The 23,004-nt window shown below is 44.1% G+C and overlaps 1 protein-coding gene across 2 annotated transcripts in view; it reads right to left on the bottom strand.

Annotated features, from left to right (window-relative positions):
- LOC126997594 (pneumococcal serine-rich repeat protein-like) overlaps nucleotides 1-8,498 on the bottom strand; it is a 75,390-nt gene extending 66,892 nt beyond the window's left edge. The window contains exon 1 of one of the 2 annotated variants that reach the window (XM_050858768.1): nucleotides 7,808-8,498. In XM_050858768.1, coding sequence (XP_050714725.1) covers nucleotides 7,808-7,904 — 97 coding nt within the window. In that variant the 5' untranslated portion in view covers nucleotides 7,905-8,498. The remainder of the gene's footprint in view (nucleotides 1-7,807) is intronic. The other variant, XM_050858769.1, reaches the window with a different exon arrangement.
- Between the last annotated feature and the right edge of the window lie 14,506 nt (nucleotides 8,499-23,004).

Genomic DNA, 23,004 nt, shown 5'->3' with positions numbered 1-23,004 from the left:
TGCGATGGGAACAGAGGGGAAGGGAAGATAGAGATAGGGAAGAAAGGGAAAAGGATGTGAATGGAAGAAATAAGAAGAGAAGAAAATTGAAAAGAAAACAAGGAGGAAAGAGAGAAGAGACGAGAGGATGAAAGCAGTAATAGAGAAGAGTAGAACGATGTAAAGATGGACAACCAAAGTGATAGTATTGTGACCTAAGAACCTTGTACGGAAGAGAGGACAGATAACCAGGTAGAGATGAAAATACAACCTTGACCGGAGTAGATAAGGCAAGGTAAAGTTAGGGAGCATAAGAAAGAGGGGACATAAAACTAGGTAGAGATGAAAATACAACCTTGGCCGGAGTAGATAAGGCAAGGTAAAGTTAGGGAGCATAAGAATGAGAGGATATAAAACCAGGTAGAGATGAAAATACAACCTTTGCTGGAGTAGGTAAGGCAAGGTAAAGTTAGGGAGCATAAGAAAGAGGGGACATAAAACTAGGTAGAGAGATGAAAATACAACCTTTGCTGGAGTAGGTAAGGCAAGGTAAAGTTAGGGAGCACAAGAATGAGAGGATATAAAACCAGGTAGAAAAAATGAAAATACAACCTTGGCCGGAGTAGGTAAGGCAAGGTAAAGTTAGGGAGCATAAGAAAGAGGGGACATAAAACCAGGTAGAAAAAATGAAAATACAACCTTGGCCGGAGTAGGTAAGGCAAGGTAAAGTTAGGGAGCATAAGAATGAGAGGATATAAAACCAGGTAGTAAAAATGAAAATATAACCTTTGCCGGAGCAGGACGAAGTACATTATCATTCTAGCATCAAACAGAAAGAAAAATTGGGCAGGGTTTTCGAAATGCAGTAGAAGGTTGAAGTTGCATAATTATTCCAACATCAAATCGCTAAAAGGTTGAGTAAAGGTTTCGTCCTGCAGTAGAAGGATGAAGTACATTATCGTTCAAGCATCAAACAGAAAAAAAGTTGGGTAGGGTTTTCGTAATGCAGCAGAAGGTTGAAGTTGCATTATTATTTCAGCATCAAATCGCTAAAAGGTTGGGTATATAAAGTTTTCGTCCTGCAGTAGAAGGATAAAGTTACAGAAGTACATTATCATTCTAGCATCAAACAGAAAAAATAATTGAGTAAGGTTTTCGAAATGTAGCAGAAGGTTGAAGTTGCATTATTATTTCAGCATCAAATCGCTAAAAGGTTGGGTATATAAAGTTTTCGTCCTGCAGTAGAAGGATAAAGTACATTATCATTTAAGCATCAAACAGCAAAAATAAATTGGGTAAGGTTTTCGTAATGCAGTAGAAGGTTGAGGTTGTATTATCGCAGCATCAAATCGCTAATAGGTTGGGTAAGTTTTCGGTCCTGCAGTAGAAGGATGACGTATACATTATCATTCTCGCATCATACAGCAAAAAAGTTGGGCAAAGCTCTCGTCCTGCAGCAGACTAACAATGAATGGCTGATACTGTTGAAGATAACGGTAAGTGGCTAATGACTGCACTGCATAGCTGGTCCGGGGGAAGAGGGATGGGAGGTGGAGGGGGCTATTCACGGTGTAACTAATCCGAGTATCTAGTGGGCCAGTTTTGGTAAGCATAACTGGGTCCATATTTTCAGGCACTCTCGGCCCCCACAGCATTCATTTCCGAAGTCCACAAAGAAAATTCGTCGGGTTCTCAAGAGTGTTTTTCAGGTTCATGGTGTAGAAGCCTTGTCAAACTATCGATAGACTTAACAAACTACCCATGGAAATACCCATCACATCCTCTACGAAACTTAACCTAAACTACCCTAAACTTAACCTAATGTAACCTAGTAACAAAACCCCAAACAGTTACTATAGGTCTTGACTTCCTATACAACAAAGTGAGGTCATTCTTTATTGGTTTATACCATGAGTTGCTGGCTATCATGTGTTTGGAGATACCCTAAACTTAACCTAACATATCCCAACAAAACCCCAAACAGTTACTATAGGTCTTTACTTAGAAAATTCATATATGCTTCCTTACTAATGAGACTTTCTGTACAACAAAGTGAGGTCATTCTTTGTTGATTTATACCATAAAGGACTGGCTATCATGTGTGTGAAGATACCCTAAACTTAACCTAACCTAACAAACCCCAAACAGTTACCATAGGTCTTGACTTAGAAAATTCATATATGTTTCCTTATTAATGAGACTTTCTAAACCACACAGTGAGGTCGTTCTTTATTGATTTATACCATGAGTTGCTGGCTATCATGTGTCTGAAGATACCCTAAATTTAACCTAACCTAATCTACCATATATCATTTTCATCCACGCAAACGAACACAACACAAACCATAAAAACAACGATAAGAAAACCAGTAAAAGAATAAACGTGAGGAGGAAACGACATGAGACCAAACAGAAAACATAAAAAAATAATAAGGAAACCAATACAACAACAAGTCAAATAAATAACAAAAAAAAAATCATATCAGAGAAAAACGGAAAATTGCTCAATCCAGGAAAAACTCTGCGAACACTTTAGCCTTAACGAAGAACGGGATGCTGAAGCCGCTCGACCTTGCACGGCCATTCTTGCACGCGTTACCGCATGCTTCAAAATGTCATGAGTCGGGCCTAGGAGTGTGTCTAGTTGTTAATGTAAGAGTGGTCCGCTTCCTTGCTTGCTCGTCTGATCGCTTTCTTGCCTGTCTGCTTCCTAACGGGACTCACACGCAACGGCTGAGCTTTGTTATGTTTTCCTTTCTCTGTCTGTCTCTCTGTCTGTCTGTATGTCTGTCTGTCTTTGTCACGTTTGATGTCTTTACTAACTATCAGGTCTTATTCAGCAATAAAAGAATGATGGTTTAGGTTCTCTCTCTCTCCAAACACTGAGCTAGCCAATACACGTAACGACTGAGTTTTGACAAGTTTTCCTCTCTCTCTCTCTCTCTCTCTCTCTCTCTCTCTCTCTCTCTCTGGATCTGGATCTGGATAATAATGCGCAGGGCACCTTTCAGGTGAATAACATGCACATTTGCGCCGGTAGGCTTCTTCCTGGTGGGGCCTGATGGTCGGCCCAAGGCTTCTTCCCGGTGGGGCCTGATGGTCGGCCCAGCCCGTTCTGGCGCAGGCGAGTGTTTATAGTGGCACCATCTTGCATTGGCTCATGCTGCCCCCCGGAGCTCATCTTTAATCCTAGAATCTAGAGTCCGGGTTGATAGGTGGTCTTCTGGACAGCATGTGGGTAGTTTTAAGCCACTCGGCGGCGGCTGAAAAGTCCCAGCTTGGTGGCACCGGGCGGGGATTGAACTCGCTTCCTCCCGAAAGCCACCGCCTCCTCTTGTGGTGACAAGTGAGTGTGTATTTGTTTTCTAAATGAGTCTATTGTACCACAGTCTAAAATCTGATGAGGGAGGATGTTCCAGTCACGTATGGTGCGTGGGAAGTATGAGTGCTTGTAGCTATGCGTCAGTGTTGGTGTGATATGTTTGGTATTTATGGATGTGTGTGTTACGAGTACGTTGACTGTTTGCGCTGTGAAAGTATGTATGTGGGTCAATGTCAATGTGAGTGTTTGTGATCTTGTATATAAGTGTAAGTCTGTGTGCTTGTCTGCGTAGGTGAAGAGGTTCTATGTTTATCTGTTGTTTGATCCGTGTTGTGATTCCCGGCGTTCGAGTGTAATTGTTTGTAATGAACCTAGCCGCCTTGGTGTTGATTTGTTCTAACCTATCAATGTTTCTGTGTGTGTAAGGATCCCACACCGTGGAGCAGTATTCCAGTGTTGGTCTCACAAGTGTCATAAGCTATGTGTTTAATGTCAGGTGTGCAGTTATGTAGATTCCTCCTCAGGAACCCCAGTGTTCTGTTGGCTGTGGCACTGATGAGGTCTATGTGAGTGTTGAACTTTAGGTTAGTGGAGAGGTGGACACCAAAATACTTGTGTGTGTGGACTGATTCTAGGTCTGAATTATGGAGAGTTAACTGTGGTGGATGGGGTTGTGAGCTCTGGTGAATCTTAACAGTTTACATTTGTCTGGTAGGAACTGCATCTGCCAGGTGCGCTTCCACCGCTCAAGGGCGTCCAAGTCTTTTTGTAGCAGTGTGCAGTCGTCAGTAGTCTTTACTGCTCTAAACAGCAAACTATCGTCGGCAAATAGTCTAGTGGAAGAGTTAGGTGTTGAGAGTGGAAGATCGTTAATGTACAGGAGGAAAAGAAGGGGGCCTAGAACGGTGCCCCCCCCCCCCCTCTCTCTCTCTCTCTCTCTCTCTCTCTCTCTGTCCATCTGTCTGTCATTTTTCTCACTTTTGACGTCTTTACTAACTTTGAGGTCTTATTCAGCTATACAAGAGTGATACTATAAGTTTTCTCTCTCCATACACTGAGCTAAACACGTATCGATAACGGCTAAGTTTTGGCAAGTTTTCCTCTCTGTCTGTCTCTCTATATGTCCGTCTATCAACATGTCTGTCTTTTTCTAACTTTTGATGTCTTTGCTATCTCTTAGGTCTTATTCAGCTATACAAGAGTGATACTTAAAATTTTCTCTCCATACACTGAGCTAAACACGTAACGACTGAGTTTTGGCAAGTTTTCCTCTCTGTCTTTCTCTCTATATGTCCGTCTGCCTATCTGTATGTTTGACTTTTTCTCACTTTTGATGTCTTTGCTAACTTTCAGGTCTTATTCAGCTATACAAGAGTGATGCTTAAAGTCTTCTCTCTCCATACGCTGAGCTAAACACGTAACGACTGAGGTTTGACAAGTTTTCCTCTGTCTGTCTATATGTCTGTCTTTTTCTCACTTTTGACGTCTTTGCTATCTCTTAGGTCTTATTCAGCTATACAAGGTTGATGCTCAAGGTTCTCTCTCTCCGTACGCTGAGCTAAACGGGACCTGACAGCCTTATAAAAGACCCACAGGAGGAGAAAAGGAAAAGTCCAAACATTGTGGTTGCTAAACTGTGGCCTTTGTCTGCTTAACAAGAGCCTCGGAGTCGACTGAACAATGGACGCGTTTTCTTGCTGGCCGACTTGAAAGAGTGAAACAAAAATTAATAATCTTTTGCCTCATACATGATAATAACTGACAAGTTGAAGTGTATTTTGCTCACTGAAAATAATGACTCTTCAGTATATATAATTTTTCATTCATGTAATTTAACCGTAAACTTTTTTTTTTTTAACCTCGACTTTAAGTTAAACACGTGGAGGAAAATTCAGGAGGCAAAGACGGGTCATAACATGCCCGCCGCGGAATGTGTGTGTGTGTGTGTGTGTGTGTGTGTGTGTGTGTGTGTGTGTGTGTGTGTGTGTGTGTGTGTGTGTGTGCCATTAAAGCTCATTCAAGAGACAATGGGGTGGTTACGTCAGATGGAGATTTTAGGACATTATGAAACTACGTACACTGTCCTACACTCTTTCTTTCTGTATTTACCACATTTTTAGCAGGACAGAAAGAAAGATCACATATGCTTCAGTTCCCCCTTTGGAGAGGTTAGTTGTTGATGTTGTGTCAGTTGTTGCAGATGATAGATGAGATATGAATGGGGGGGGCGGCGGTCATGTAGTCAGTGTGTGGACATGATGATCCCAAAGACCCGGGTTGGTTCCTTACTAATGAGACTTTCTACACAACAAAGTGAAGTCATCCTTTGTTGATTTAGACCATAAGGTGCTGGCTATCATGTGTTTGAAGATACCCTAAACTTAACCTAACCTAACCTAACAAAACCCCAAACAGCTACTTATAGGTCTTGACTCAGAAAATTCATATATGCTTCCTTACTAATGAGACTTTCTACACAACAAAGTTAGGTCATCCTTTGTTGATTTATACCATAAGGTGCTGGCTATCATGTGTTTGAAGATATCCTAAACTTCCAACCTAACCTAAGAAAACTCCAAACAGTTACTTATAGGTCTTGGCTCAGAAAATTCATATATGCTTCCTTACTAATGAGACTTTCTACACAACAAAGTTAGGTCATCCTTTGTTGATTTAGCCCATAAAATGCTGGCAATCATGTGTTTAAAGATACCCTAAACTTAACCTAACCTAACCTTACCCAACCTAACAAAATCCCAAACAGTTACCGGTATACTATAGGTCTTGACAACTACCTGGCAACATTACCGAGTGGCGATTACCTGCACTCGGTCAAGATCATCAATCAACCCTAACTCTACAACTTGAGTCAGGTGAGGTAGTGGGGGGCAGAGTGGGCAGGGCAAGCCTTATATCACGGCTGTCACTCTACTGATCAATTATTATGTTCCCGCAAGTAACGAGTTGGAGCCGCCCACCAGACCCAACAAGAGAGCTGATTCGCACCTTGGAATGCATAGACGAGACAGATTTTCGAAGGCATGCAACAGACTCAGGGTCGTATTTCAAAACATTTCGTCACCCAAGTTTTCATATTTGACAAAGCTTTCGAATGAGTTTAGGGGATTTCCAGGAGTAGTTTTATGATCCTGCAGCGGTAGTTTGGCCCTTCTTCAGTAGCATGACCCTAAAAAAAACACTCATTAGAATCCAATTGATCCCCTCTTTGACCTTTATAAATTTTTCGTCACCCAAGTTTTCATAGTTACCAAGATGAATGAGTTTAGGCATTTCAGAGAGTTTTATTTGACCCTGGCGGTAATTGATCCCTTCTTTGACCTTTATAAATTTTTCGTCACCCAAGTTTTCATATTTGACAAGGCTTTCGAATGAGTTTAGGGCATTTCCAGGAGTAGTTTTATGACCCTGGCGGTAGTTTGGCCCTTCTTCAGTAGCACGACCCTAAAAAAACACTCATTAGAATCCAGTTGATCCCCTCTTTGACCTTTAGAAATTTTTCGTCACCCAAGTTTTCATATTTGACAAGGCTTTCGAATGAGTTTAGGGCATTTCCAGGAGTAGTTTTATGACCCTGGCGGTAGTTTGGCCCTTCTTCAGTAGCATGAACCTAAAAAAACACTCATTAGAATCCAGTTGATCCCTTCTTTGACCTTTAGAAATAGCTGATGTGAGAAGCGGCAGTGTCTTATATTGCCGACCTTACTTTCTTCTCTTCCTCTTCCTCCTCCTATTTACTCCTCCTCCACCACCTTCATGGCTCTCACCGTCTTCTCTATAGCCAATGGGAAGACTCGCTCTCTCAACAATACGTAGAATAAGGGAACACAACATTTCTAAAAGGACACGATAGAAAAAGCGAAAGATGAAAAAAGAAAACACAAAACTCAGTGCAAAGAAAAAAAGGTCAAAGAAAGCACAAAGTAAAACACCTGAAACGTTCTAAAGAATGCATGAACGCCGCAACTATGGAAACTGTGAAGGTCAAGTTTGCCGATAACCACGAAGACTGAAGATGCCACCGAGCGGGAGGAGAGGAAACAAGCGTGTCAAGGTGAAGGACGAGACGCACCCAGGAGCAGCATCCGCCAGCCGCGTTACATCAACCGCGAGGAGGAAATAGCGTAAGAGGAAAAAGGAATCTGATCCGTGGAGTCGGTTCTCTTCGTTACGTGACAATGACTGCGTGGAAATACGGTTTAAAAGGTGGAAAGTTTATGCCATGAAAAGTATATTACATCAAAGCGTCGTGAGAGCAGCGCAGGTAAGCAGGTGAATTCAATGAGATCTGAAAATATCTTACGGAACTATGACATATATTATCTAAAAAAAAAAAAAAAAAGAGATCTACCAAACAGCCCTTGCTCTTGTGTGACTGTGTGAGGGGGATGGCACACACAATCCCACGCTGCCATATGATCTAATCAAAGTACGTAACACCTGTAGGAGTAGTAATATATGTCTACTGGTTGTCTGCACCGTACTCACCATCCTCGGAGTTGACAAGGTGAGATGACAGCAGCGTTATGAAGGTCACAACCAGTGGCAGCCGAACACTGGCTTGCCGTGGATGTGTTCCCGCCATCCCTGTGCAACGCGACACCACCACAACACTGGACGCAGGCACGCCAAGGCACCTGAACCTCCTCGCAGGTTCGTATCACTTCACGAGTTAACATTCATGGCTGCCGCATCGCACGCCGCGGCCAGGGGGACGCTTACTGTACACAGGTCATTGCACTGGACAGTCCCAGATAAGGTCTACGCCGACCTGCCGTGCTGCTGTTGGTTCCGTAATGGCACTCCTCGCCACGAGTGTCGAGCTGTCGCGGAACGTTTCAAATAAAATTTTCTGTAAATTACTGAACTACAAGTGGATTGCTTCAATACGCCAGCTATGTAGCCACTTATGTGATCAGCAAAATCAAGATGATGTCACGGCTATTCTTCTAAATCCTTAAATAAGAGGTTACGAAAACTTTGGTTTCGTAACCGAGTGGGTGTGGGAGCGCGGAGAACAGCGTCACACACCCTCGCGGAGTGGAAGCTGTAGGAAGACTGACTCTTCTCGCCTCGACGGTCTCGTCGTCTCCCAAGCACCTCAACCCAACCATCCTTTGGACGCAGGACCGCTCCTCCCCGCGCCCAGGAGAGGCCAGCCGAGACAGGGCGCCGCTTGGTAACATGCCTCCAGAAAAAAATGCTTAGACGCACAAGATGACTTGGAGTTCAGGTCCCTTTGTATACAGCTTACGAGGAGGGAAGAATGAGATTAATCTTCACTTGTAGTCAGCCGACTCGTCGACAGTGTGGTGGTGGCGGTGGGCATCGGGGACGCCCACCACGCATGCGTAAACGCACGTTCATGACGCAACATTGGAAATTTTCGGGAGTCTCCCAGAGGCCAGCCAGCCACAGGTGTCCCTCAACGTGCCTACGATAGCACGTTGCTACCGTCGAATACGTATTAAATTGAACACACCTGTTGGTCTATAATTAGCCTGGACGCCGAGAGCTGAAAATAAATCGAATCACGCCAGATATGTTGCGGGGAAAATATAGCCTGTTTCTCTGTCCTTTCTACACCGTTTGTACCCAGACGGCCTCGAGGCTCCACGAACGCTACTTCATTATACCCAATCACTGCAGGAGAGAAAAAGCTGTTTCCCTAACCATCAATTAAAGAGCCACGAAGATTATCATTTTCCATCCGGCCAGGGGACTTAATTTTCCTGCCCTTTAATCTTCTTTTCTCGGAACATAGTGCTTTAATTACAAGTCCTGCGGGTCACGGGCACACGACAGCACGGCAAGGATAGACAACACACTCGAAGTCTCCTCCTTTATGCTTCCCAAATCTTCATCTACAAAGGGGCACTCTGTAAGGTCTTAAGGTTGACTGAGGTATGATGTCATCTATAAGGGTACGACCAGGGTAAGGCAGGTAAAGTTTTGGGGAGTAGGCTACAGCTGCGCGTGACCTCAGTGCTAATCTCCGTTGCCTCTGAAGTTCCCGCTAGCCTTGTCCTTGGTTAGTCTTCTCGAGGCGCTGCTCATCATCCACGAAGGAGAATCTATGAATGTTGGTCAGCGCCTCACCACCGTTGCCAGATTATCGTACTCAGAGCATAGTATTTACCGGCTTCTGACGCCTAACTATTGCCAAGAAACATCAGGATCTAACTCTTTTAACGATAACTATAAATGAGTTTCGTTATTGGAGCCCAGAAGACAGTTTCGGGGTAGGAAGTCGGGGAATATGAGCGGCTGAGTACAATCTGGCAGCGTTGCGCCTCACACGGATACCTGGGCATGACAAACACCTCGCAGGGCACTCGGGGAAGCTTTGCACTGTGCTACGTAGGTGTGTTATTTAGGTATGTTATGACCACTTTTTTTTTTTTTTTTTTTTTTTTACAAGGGCAGTTCTGAGCGTTTTCTTATTTGCTTTTGACCTTTAGTTGCTTCCTTTGTTGTAAGAAAATACATGTCGAGGATTTCCTCTCTACAGGTGGATGTTGCTTACAGAGGAACTAGAGAATAATTGGTAAAGAGGATTGAATGAGGGAAAGAAGAGGTTGGAGAGAGAGAGAGAGAGAGAGAGAGAGAGAGAGAGAGAGAGAGAGAGAGAGAGAGAGAGAGAGAGAGAGTGCGTGTGCCCGTGTGTGTGTGCGCGCGTACAAAGGGGCAGAAGCAAAAGGTGACTAGCCTTAACAACACACACACACACACACACACACACACACACACACACAACTACCCCCAACCAACAACCCCCACTCCCCCCCTCTTCCCCCCTCCCCACCACACACTGCCACATATCGCCAAGAAGAAAGTCACTGTGAACAAACCACCAAACGTACGACTCAGTGGCAACTCTACTCAAAACACGTGTGAGGACAACGGAAGGGCACAGGTGAGACAGGGCACAGGTGAGACAGCAGCTACAGGTAAGACAGGTGCGTTGGGAAGGGATGTGTTCTTGCAGTTGTTTTGTGTGCATAAAGTATGGGAGAAAAATAGGTATAGATAGATAGATAGATAGATAGTTAGATTGGCAGATAGAGGGAGAGAGAGAGAGAGAAAAAAAAAAAGTTGTATACCATATAGATAAAAAAACAATTATAATCTTATACAATCATGCTACGATCTCTCTTTCTATTCCCCTCTCCCTCTCTCCCTCCCCTTCTGCCTCTCCCTCTCCCTCTCTCTCTTTAATCTGTCTTCTCGTTCGATGTGTCTCCTGAGGGCACTCGGTAGATAAAGGGAAGGCTTAATACGTCCTTCAAAGCCCAGGAAGGATATGGTCGTCATGTGCAGCGGGGACCGTCACCTCGGCCTCCGCGATGACTGGAACGAACTTAATCCGCCTTCCCGGCCCCGACGAGACAGGAAAAGCCTCTTGGATACCTACCCCTCACCTGAGCCTGGATCCCCTCTTGCGCACCTTCCCTCAAAGCCTACAAACACATGCTCGTAATAAAAGGTTGATGCTCGGTTCCTTGACGACTCTATGGATACCTTGCACGCCTTCCATCTTGCCCTATATATACAAACACATGCTCGCAAAAGTTTAATGTTCACTTTCTTGATTATGTTACAATGACTACATAGACAGCTGGATCACCTCTTGCACGCTTTCTGTTATAGCCTACAAACACATGATCGTAAAAGTAGTTTGATGTTCACCTCCTTGATTATTTTACAACGACTCCATAGATACCGTTTTGTCCCCTCTATTTTTTTTTTTTTTTGTACGGGGCGAAGATTTATGGCGTGTTGCAATAAAGGGAAGAATAAGAAAGCTTCCTAATGCTAGGGACCACTTTACGAGCTGCAATAACACAAAATCCCGCAGCAAAACAATCCCAGAGGAGGAAAAACGCTGCCAAAATTCGTACTGTCTAATCCACTAAACTCTTAAAAAAGGGATTTGTCGCGTCTTACAGTTTGGTGGTAAAAAAAACGATGGTGAAGTGTTGATGCCCTGAGGTCGTGTCGTGATACGCGACCATTGACTGACAGAACCTTTAATGTTCCCGCAACCTTAAGGGACTATTACACTGGGCAAATTTTTCGTGGATTTCGTGGAGTCAAACCATAATTTCCGCTGGCGTGGTTCTCATATTTCCGTGGTTTTCTGACGTGTCCGCGATCTTCCAAAGCTACGGTAGATTTCACCGAAGGACGGCGGTATTACTCACCATCATCATCAGCAGCTATAACAAGAAACAAATGAGAACCACGCTAGCGGAAATCGTGGTTTGACCGTTTGACTGAAGATCCACGGAAAATATGCCCAGTGTAATAGCCACCTAACATAATGCGTTCGTTGCTTTAAGAGTACGAAGGAAAGAGGAAGAAAATGTAAGTCTGTAGATGGGGAACTAAAAAGAGACTTGGCCGGAGAAAGAAAAGAGAACAATGAATTAGTGGTTTGAGGCTTTGGAATTTATCACTACGGCTGTTGTTTTTTTTGTTGTTGTTGTTTTGCATTCTTTCTCTTTTCAGCAGGACAATGGTAGTAGGAGAAGGAGGAGGACGACGACGAGGAGGATGAGGAGGAGAGGAGAGGGGAGTGAAGTGAAAAATAATATATCAGATGGAAGAGGAGAAAGAGAAGGAGGAGGAGGAGGAGGTGGAGGAGGTAGATAAGAAGACACTGAGGGGGAGAAGCCGAGGGGGAAAAAGCGAGGTGGTGGTGGTTGCGGTGGCGGTGCTAAAAGTAATGTGACAGGTAGAAGGATTAAGGAGACGAGAGGACCAACAGGAGGAGCAGGAAGGTGAGCAGATGCAAGGTAGGGGAGGAAGGGGACAAGAGCAGGGATGAGAGGGAGTCAGGGGTAGAGGGAGAAGGGATGAAAGAGGAGGAGGCATATTCAGAAGGTATATACACTTAAAATGATGGGGGTTTTAGAAGCTAACTATAAAAAGGAACGGGACAAGAGCAGATGTGAAATATAGGGACGGGAGGCAGGGGGAGAGGGCAGGAGGGGAGTATGCAAGATTAAAAGGCATATGCACTTAGGGTCATAGGAGTTTTTAGAAGTTAACTATAGGGAGGGGAAACGAGCAGGGATTAAGGGGAGTTAGGGGGTAGTGAGAAGGGACAGAATGGGAGTATGCAAGATTAAAAGGCTTATGCACTTAGAGTCATAGGGGTTTTATCTCAAGAAGGATCACTTTGGGGTGTAACACGACCGATCAGTGGCCGCTGGGTAGAGTTTCGCGTAGTCCCCGTTCTTGGTCCATTAGAAGGCAGTCGTGCGGTGGAGCCCATAGATTGATGTTACCACCACCACCGCCACCACCACTAATGCCATCACCACCGCTTCCATCACAACCTCCACCACAAAGATAAGACTCCTACCATAATCTAACTATACATCAACCGAGAGCTGTATCTCAACCACTCACCACTTCCACCACTACAACCACAATCACGACGGCTACTCCTTCCTTCATCTGAATCACCACCACCACCACCATCACCTCCACCACGACAACCACTGTCAAAGCCACCATATATTACATCACGTGGTCAAACATGAATAGGCCTTGTACTTCTTATCACACCTTTGTCTGGATGAAAAGAAAAAGAGGAAGAGGAGGAGGAAGAGAAGGAGAAGGAGGAGGAGGAGGAGGAGGAAGAAGGTCTGTACAGCCTCTCATTTATCATCGCCAAGAAGCCTTTCAAGTCGTCGTTTCATCCCATACGTTCCTTGAAGCCTAAACTGAATTCAATTTGTGTCAGCTGTTCTGATTTTTTAACGTGTGTGTGTGTGTGTGTGTGTGTGTGTGTGTGTGTGTGTGTGTGTGTGTGTGTGTGTGTGTGTGTGTGTGTGTGTGTGTGTGTGTGTGTGTGTGTGTGTGTGATTTCTTTTTTTCTACCTATAGAGCAAGTGGCAAAGAGGCGCAAATAAAAGTAGATTAACAGAGAGATAGAGACAGACAGACAGACAGCGAGAGAGAGAGAGAGCAAGAGGAGGAGGAGGAGGAGGAGGAGGGGAGAGGAAAAACACACAGTTACCAACACAAAAAAAGTAGTTCCTCAGCATCGGAGTAGAAAAAAAAGAGGCAGCTCGTCACAAGATACTCTGCTTCCATTTAACTCAATGACGGGAGTTCGCTGATAAGCGTCCCGACTCGCTGGCTGATACTTGAGGAGCATTACCGAGCGCACCGCCCTTCGACTCGCCTTGCTGCCGCGGTCACCAGTGTTACGTATGTGTGTGTATGTGTGTGTGTGTGTGTGTTGAGAGGGATTCCAAAGTGACATGTATGGGAGGATGGATGAGGCGTCTGGGGATTCTTCGGTAAACAGAGACAAGACAATAAACAATACCAGCAGCTGCGCGTAAGACAAGAGGATGATTTAAAGGATAAGACAGAAAAGGAATGAGGAGAGGAATAGAGAGGAAATGTAATGTAGGTTAAGGTGAGATTAGGTAAGATAAAGTAAGATGTAGTAAAGACAGGTTGAAAGCAAAATAAAAGATTGAGCGTATAAGATAAGTGGAAGATTAAAGAAAAAGACAAAAAAAGAAATGGGAAAAGAAAGGAATGGATGGGAAATGAAATGTAAGGTAAGGTAAGGCTAGGTAAGGTAAGGTAAATTAAAATGAGGTAAGATAAGGTTGTAGATATGAGAAAAGAATGCGCGTAAGACAAGAGGAAGGTTGAAGAAAAAGACAAAAAAAGGAATGGAAAAGGAAAGTAACGGATAGGAAACGATATGTAAGGTAAGGTAAGGCAAGGCTAGGTAAGGTAAGGTAAAGTATGGTAAAGTAAGGAATGGTTGGAAACAAAAGAAATAATTGCGCGTAAGACAAGAGGAAGATTGAAGGATGACAGAAACGGAATGGAAGGGAAAGTAACGGATAGGAAATGAAATGTAAGGTAAGGTAAGGCTAGGTTAGGTAAGGTAAAGTAAGGTGAGGTAAGGAAAAGTTGGAAACAAAAGAAATAATTGCGCGTAAGACAAGAGGAAGATTGAAGAAAAAGACAAAAAAAAAGAATGGGAAAGGAAAGGAACAGATAGGAAATGTAATGATAGGTAAGGTAAGACTAGGTAAGGTAAAGTAAGGAACGCTTGGGAACAAAAGAAAAGATTGCGCGTAAGACAAGAGGAAGATTGAAGAAAAAGACAAAAAAAAGAATGAGAAAAGAAAGGAACAGATAGGAAATGTAATGATAGGTAAGGTAAAACTAGGTAAGGTAAAGTAAGGAACGCTTGGAAACAAAAGAAAAGATTGCGCGTAAAACAAGAGGAAGATTGAAGAAAAAGACAAAAAAAGAATGGGAAAGGAAAGGAACAGATAGGAAATGAAATGATAGGTAAGGTAAGACTAGGTAAGGTAAAGTAAGGAACGCTTGGGAACAAAAGAAAAGATTGCGCGTAAGACAAGAGGAAGGTTGAAGGATAAGACAGAAACGGAATGGAAGGGAAAGTAACGGATAGGAAATGAAATGAAAGGTTAGGTAAGGCTAGGTAGAGCTAGGTAAGGTGCATGTGGTAAGGGAAGATTGGAATTGGGTGTAATAATATGTGTAAAATAAACTGGAATTGATGGAAGGGAAGCAATGGAACTGGAGAGATAGATAGATAGATAGATAGATAGATAGATAGATAGATAGATAGATAGTTCCACCGCCATTATACCAAAACATATTTAAGAGTATATGTGCATTTTATTAATATTTTTACAGACACGACTTCATGAGCTATAGCAGACGTAAATATTAATACTTCTAAAGAACTGATGACTCCGTAGCGGGTGAAACATGTGCAAAATTTAATAACTAACGTGGGAGAGGCGAGACGAAGATGGCGACAATGAAAACAGCAACACGGGAAATGAGAGACAAAACCACCGCACCGAGGCGCCGGACGAGGCCTGGGAGCGGTGCCACGTTACAGAGGCGGCGCGGCGAGGCCCTGCAGCCCGCGCGATACATCAGCGGCTGAGGGCGTGGTGAGAGCAGCCCCGCGGACACTCCCCGGGCTCCGTTTTCGTTTGTTTTCGGTGATAACCCAACACGTGTTTGTAACCTCTTGGGAGCAGGCGGCGCAGGGAGGAGGAGGAGGAGGAGGAGAAGGAGGAGGAGGAGGACAGTGTACGGTTGGATATGTATTTTTTGTCCTTTTCCTTTTTGAAGAGGAGTGATAGATGAGTCGTGTGTGTGTGTGTGTGTGTGTGTGTGTGTGTGTGTGTGTGTGTGTGTGTGTGTGTGTGTGTGTACATGAAACAAGAAGATCATTATTTTATTGCTATCATGACGATATAAAAATGGAGTTAGTCTGAAACTGACTCCTCTTCCTCCTCCTCCTACTACTACTAATACTACTACTACTACTACTACCACCACTACTACTGTCACCACTACTACTACTACTACTACTACTACTATCACCACTATTACAACTACTACTACTGCTATTCAAGACCTAAAGACCCACCAGCGAGATACACGATACAGTTCATTCGCGGTAGTTTCAAACCTCTTGCCGCGCAGACACACACAAAGAAAACGTAATGCGGGGGACAAGGGTCAATTCCGAGCCTTTCACCGCGCCAACACTCAATGAACGATGATACAATGGCCGGAGAGTTGACTTTTGGGCATTCCATCTACTTGTCGACCTCCCATAAGAGTGTACATACAAGGGACGCATTAAAAAATATATAGAAAATGTAAGGGAAGATCATGGGGTTGGGCACTTCAGTCTGGGTTGTTGTTGTTGTTGTTGTTGTTGTGGGTACTATTTCCTCTACCAACAGTAAGGAATGTCTCTTCTTTCTCTATCCTTCTCTCTCTCTTTCTTCTTGTCTATCCTATTTATTACCTTATTTTCTTCTTTTTATTCAATATTCCCTTTTCCTTTCCTCTCTCTCGTGCTCTCTCCATCTTTCCCTTCTTTTCCTTCCTTTATTTCCGTCTATCTTCACTTATTTTTTCCTCCATGTCTCCCTCCCTCTCGTTTTCCTCTCCTCTCCCTCTCCCTCTTCCTCCATCATCTCCACGTCTCCCCGACTCTCCGTTCCTTTCGTCTCCAACGTCTTCATTGTAGCATCCAGTCTCCTTTTTTTTTCTTCGCTTCTCTTTCCTGCCACACCCACCCATCCCATTCCCTCCCCTCACCGCCCAGCCTCCCTCACCACCCTTATTCTACCCGGCCTCGTCTACTCAACCTCCTTCCCCCCACAAGCCACCTCCTCCACCCTTTCAATGTTTCTCGACCTTTGTGTGTTCTGACCCGTTTTGGTACGTAGGGTTGTTGGCTGTTGTGCGTGAACCCTCATAGTGGTGGTGGGCAGGTATGTGTGTGTGTGTGTGTGTGTGTTCTTATATGTCTGCTTTTTCTCTCCTCCTCCTTCTCCTTCTTCTTCTTCTTCTTCTTCATCTTCTTCTTCTTCTTCTTCTTCTTCCTCCTCCTCCTCCATGACAAGTAACAAAAGGACAAGGAAAAGTGAATGTCTGAAGGTTAGATCATTACGCGACTCATCACCACCACCACCACCACCACCACCACCGTCATCCATCACCGTCACTGAAAACAACAACAAAACATCACCACCACCACTACCACCACACCACCACCACCACCACTACCAGTACGACGACCTCCAACAGCAAAGACGACGATAATGACTAGATTCGCCTTCACATAACTTTACCACAAAAAAAAAAAAAAAAAAAAAAAAAAACACCACCACCATCACTCTCGTAAGCATCCTCGTCACTATCATGAGGTCATTTAACTATAATTGTTGAGCTGATGTTAATTATTATATCCGTGATCAGTCAATTAGATAAACTCCATCCTAACCACTACCCCTTCCCCCCCAGCACCATCCCTTCCCCACGCCTCCCCCGCCCCCCATCCCCCCTCTCACGACTATCTTCACCCCACCAACACCCCCATCCCTCACCCCACCGCTACCCCCAATCTCACGACTTCCCCCGTCATCACCATCCCTTCCCCACGCCTCCCCCCCCCTCCCACCCCTACTCTCACTACTACCTTCACCCTACCAACACCCCAATCCCCGAATCTCACGACTTCCCCCCCATCACCATCCCTTCCCCACAATCGTCCCCACAATCACCCCAATTTTCACCGCTGCTATTTCTTGTTTTCCTTCTTCCTCTTTCCGCCTAATCTTTCCCTCTCTCTTTTTATCTCTCTTCTTTCTTCCTCTTACTTCCTCTCCTGTTTTATCATTTTTTCTCTTGTATTCATCTCCTTCGTCCACCTGACCTTTACCTTTACCTTTTCTCTTTTTTTATTCTTTCTCTCTTCCTTTTCCTCCTTCCGACTAGTCTCCCTTTTCCAACACCACTACCCTCACCCCCACACCATCCTCCCTATCACCACAACCATCCTCCTCCTCATGCTAGTCCTACATAACCACAAACATACTGGACCTCCCTCCCCCCTGGCCACACACACACAGCCACTATACTTCCTCTTAGATGTACGTTAACTTTATTTACTTTGTTGACTCAAGCCCTGCCGAGAAAGAACTCATTCAACATGTCCGTCTCGCCGCAGCTGAGTCACCGTCTGGGGACTAAAAATAAGGATCAAGATGGACCTAATAAAGTAATAATCCTCAACTGTTGCCTCACGCGCTGGGAAGGAGAGGCTGAGCGAGGGTAGTGTTTCGACCCGCCAACAGATGACAGCACCGCCTGGACCACCGGACACCAGAGAAAACGACTCCAGCCTCTTTTCATGGGTAACTTTGGGGAGGCGGTGGCGGAGTGGTCAGCGTGCGGGCGTGGTGAGTCTAGTCCTCGGTTCGAGTCCCACCAAAAACGAGCGGATTTTTCAAGCCATCGCCGAGTGGTGGAAGATTACCCACATGCTGCCCAGATCTTCAAGCAACCCTAACTTCGGCGACTTCGTTCTAGTGGAGCACCGCTGGACACTGAGAAGCATGGGCCATACAGTCATATATCACGGTAGCCACTATAAATATAATTCGTTTGCGTCATTAACGAGCAGAGGCCGTCCAAGAGGTCCCTCAAGAGAGCCTAAAAAAATACATGGTAGATTTACATTGAGGGAGCTAACCAGAATACCATATTATATTGAGATTATAGAAAAGGAAGAAAAGGAAGAAGATAGGTTAGAAAGGAGGAGGAGGAAGACAAGAGAAAAAGGAGGAGGAGGAGGAGGAGGAATAGAGGTGGAAGAAAAGGAGAAATAAAGGAGGAGGAGAGGGATTAAAAAGGTCAGAGAAGAAAAAAAGATTGAGGAGGAGGAAGAAGAAGAAAAGGAAGATTAAAAAGATGGAGGAAGAGGAGGAAGAAAACGAAGAGGAGAGAGAAAAGGAGGAGGAGGAGACTAATCAAGAATCTCCCTGAAGAAAACTATCGTCAGGAACTTCAACTATCCACCAGTCTACCCTCAAAGCCTGATACTAAAGAAAACGACTCCACTCTTTTTCACCGGGGAAACTAAACAGAATAACATATTAATCAAGACTCATCTTAAGAATCGTCTATCAATGGGAAGATCCACTAACCACCAGTCCCATCATCTTGTATATGGTGTTCAAAGCCTGATACCGAAGAAAACGACTCCATTCTTTTTCACCGGGGGAAACTAAACAGAATAACATATTAATCAAGACTCCCTAAGAATCGTCTATCAATGGGAACATCCACTAACCACCAGTCCCATCATCTTGTGTATGGTGTTCAAAGCCTGATACCAAAGAAAACGACTCTACTCTTTTTCACCGGAGGAGCTAAACAGAATAACATATTAATCAAGACTCTTCTTAAGAATCGTCTATCAATGGGACCATCCACTAACCACCAGTCCCATCATCTTGTGTATGGTGTTCGATGTGCATAGGGGAGGTAAAAGATCTAAGGAAACAATACAGCATAACAACACCACCACTACCACCACCACCACCATCACCATGGCCATCACCACGAGGCAGGGAGATGTAGTACAGAACACAGACACACGCGGATAATGAGAGATAAAGGGGAACACTAATACCGCCTAATAACTTGCCTCGGTCCCTCGGGTGCCTCCACATAGTTATCTCGTGTTCTATCAGCAAATCTCGGTACCTATCTGCCCATCCATTTACCTGTCTATCCCACCTGCCTGCCTACCTGTTTATCTGTTAATCAACCACTCCCTCTTCCTCTGGGTCTCTACCTCTCCTTCTTGTTCTTCATAGTATCTCTTTCTAATTCTTTCGCTTGGTCTTTCCCCCTCTCTTTCTCTTTTTTTGTTTTCTTTTGTTTTCTTTTTCTTATTTTTTACGTGGTGACTTATTATCTTTCTTTCTTTTTTCTTTTTTCTTCTCCTGGTCTCTCTCTCTCTCTCTCTCTCTCTCTCTCTCTTGGTCTCTTTTTTTTCTTATTTTTTCTTTTCTTCTTGCCTGGATTTTCCTTTTCTTCTGTTTGTTTTTGCTTAATCAATTTTTCCTTTCTTCCTCCTTCTCCTTATCATTCTCTTCTCCTTTCTCTTTTGTTCGTTTTTCAATCTCTTTCCTCCCTCCTTCCTTCCTTCCTTCCCCTGCCTAATCTTTCCCCTCCTCACTTTTTTTTTTCTCTCCCTCTTTTTCCTTCTTCTCTTCCTCATCCTCCCATCTGATCTTTCCCTCTCTCTTGTTTTTATCTCTTTTCTTCCTTCTTCCTCTTTTCACTTAGTCTTTTCCTCTCTTTTTTTCTCTCTCATCTTTCTTCCTTTTACTTCCTCTCCTGTTTTGTCATTTTCTCTCTTGTATTCCTCCTTCGTTCGCCTGACCTTTCCCTTTTCCTTTCTCCTTTTTTTCTCTCTCTTCCTCCTCCTTCCGACTGGTCTTTCCCTCTCTCTCTCTTTTTTTCTTTCTAATCCATGTCGCGGCCGAGACTGGTGAAGCGCGATAGTGGATTATACCTTGCTCTATCTATGTGAGATCTTAAATACTATACTCTCTCTCTCTCTCTCTCTCTCAACTTATTATATATAATGCCCTCATTGAATATGTAAAGCAGAATAATGTATGTTCTTACTTCTCATTCTCAGAAACTTGAAAAAAAAAATGCTCACCCAAGAATTACCATTAAAGGCGATATCTTTACCCAAACTGAGAAACGTTAGTGTCGTTCAAACGTTTACCTTATCTAGAACCGAACGTTTATATGGCGCAGCTCTATATAATGAACGTAGATAAATTACTTACACATCCTCGCTTGACAATTAAAAAAAGAAAGTACGACGAAGACTAAATGAAGAAAGAAATCATATGACTTTCAGAGGAAGAAAAAAATCACCGACATTTTCTTCCCCCAGTGAGCAATTAGCATCCCCTTACCTGCGTGCCGGCCAGCCAGGTAACAGGTAACGGCGCGGGCTAAGTGCTTAATTACAGGTTACTTGCTGTAGCGATGAGTCTCCGAGGAAGGCTTGACGAGGAAGGTCATGAGGATACAGGGAGGGGGGGAGGGGGTGGGGGAGAAAGGGGGAGAGGGAGGGGGATGAGAGAGAGAGAGAGAGAGAGAGAGAGAGAGAGAGAGAGAGAGAGAGAGAGAGAGAGAGAGAGAGAGAGAGAGAGAGAGAGAGAGAGAGAAACCTAAAAGAGTCACAAAAGAAAGAACATGAGGATTAAACTTGCAATCTGATCCCTTCTTCCCTCCCTCTTTCCCTTCCTTCCTTCTTCCTTCCTTGCTTATACCCTTTCCTCTTCCCTCCCTCCTTTCTTCTTCCCTTGCCTTCTCTTCTTCCCTCCCTTCTTCCCTTATTCTTCCCTCCCCGCCTCTACCCCTTCTTCTACCTTCCATAACTATTGACGTAGGGGAAGAAGGAGGATACGGGAGCACTATAAAGGAGTAGAGGATATATAAGAACGTGAAAGAAATACGAATGAGAGAGTGAATAAGTGAATGAGGGAGAGAAGAAAATACGGAAAAAGGAAAAAGAAGGAAAAGAAAGGGATATGAAACTGATGAAAAGGAGAGACGAAGAATGAGCGTAACGAAACACATATGATAAGACGAAGAAAAAAGGAGAATGGCAACGAAAGAAATATGAAAAGAAAGAGAGGAAAGATAAAAGGTGATGAAGGAGATAATATGAAGAAAGGGTAACAAAATGAATACGAAAGACGATATGAAAAAAATATATATAAAAAAGCGAAAGAGAATTGGTAACGAAATAGATATAGAAGAAAAAGGAGAATAGAGAAGAGAGATAGAGGGTAAGGAAGGAGATGAGGAAGGAGGAGATTTCGGGAAAGATGAGCACGGACCATACCTGATTACACCTGTGCGTATATGGGCCACGGGTGACCTTTCCTCCTCCTCCTCCTCCTCCTCCTCCAGGGCAGGTGCGGGGAGGCGGTAGATGCAGGTGATAAACGTGTGATTAATGAGGTAAGTCGAAGGGAAAAAATGTGGAGGAAGTGTTTTGACGCTCGGGTGATTTAAAAGGGTATGGTGGTGGTGGTGGTGGTGGTGGTGGTGATGGTGGTGGTGGTGGTAGCGCTTAAAAGACCATAAGTTTGTTCTCAGTAAACGTGTCGGTAGTTCATGACAGTCTAATCCCAAACGTTGACTTTATAAACCAGAAAACATTTACGTTGGTATTGTCAGACGCTGCCATCCCTCACATCAACTATTTCCAAAGGCCAAAAAGGACATCAATCGGGTCCTAATGTGTGTTTCTTTAGGTTCACTGCACAGAAGAAGAATCAAACTACCACCAGGGTCATAAAACTTCCCCTGGAAATGCTCACTACGCCTACGAAAGCCTTGTCAAATATGTGTTCTTGGGCGCCGAAATATGACACCCAGCATTTCTTTCAGTGGCGCTGCGGCCGACACGAGACTTCCTCAGCCCGACTCACAAGTTCACAACCCATGAAATCACCCACAGAGTAGTTGATTAAGCATTCTAAAGAGGCGGGCGAGTCCTGAGATAGAGGGATTTAATAAGGATTAGCGGAAGGGCTGGTGGCGCCACGAGGCTCACCTGCCCACCTGTAGACCTACCTGCCCGCCTCTCCCGACGAGCCACGTGCATCCTCTCATCAAATATTCCTTCACCTGAGCGCACCGAGACACAGGTAACCGCCTCATAAAGATCGCATTACTTTTCTCTACCATAAACTTATATTAACCTTAAATTGGCTGATATTTTAGACTTTATTTTTATAGTGTGCTTCGATTTCCATTTATTGTAGTTTTTCATAAGTTTTTCAATTACTTTTTTTTCTATATTAAGGTAAAACTTTCCCAACAGTGCATTATAGTGGTCTTTTTGTTTGCTGCTGTATTAGATTTTTTCAATACGGAACTATTTCTTCCTTTATTTTTAACGTGAAAATTAGAAAGGCCAAAAGTTAGGTCACACGCAAACTCGGAGGATCAGAAAGCACCGTTATGTGGCTGTCGGTGCTGCGGTTAAAATATTTTGCCTTTGGGATGGAACTCGCTGCGTATCAGATCATTTGGTCACACGTAACTCCTCCTCTGCCTGTGACGCTTCGCTGTGCCTTCGACCCGTGGCTGAGAGCGACGGTACCAACATCCACGGGCGAACAGGCGGCTTGGTTCATACACGGATAGGCGAACTTAGTGTATTAACGGCCGCCTATATTGTTTTTGTTATTACTATTGATATCCATGTAAGGGCATCAAGGGTAAATAGAAATTGATATAGACCCAAA

The sequence above is a fragment of the Eriocheir sinensis genome, chromosome 12 (genome assembly GCF_024679095.1).
Source record: "Eriocheir sinensis breed Jianghai 21 chromosome 12, ASM2467909v1, whole genome shotgun sequence".
NCBI classification, from domain to species: Eukaryota; Metazoa; Arthropoda; class Malacostraca; order Decapoda; family Varunidae; genus Eriocheir; species Eriocheir sinensis.
The sequence above is the reverse complement of the archived record's forward strand: the minus strand, read 5'-3'. Positions and strand labels throughout refer to the sequence as shown.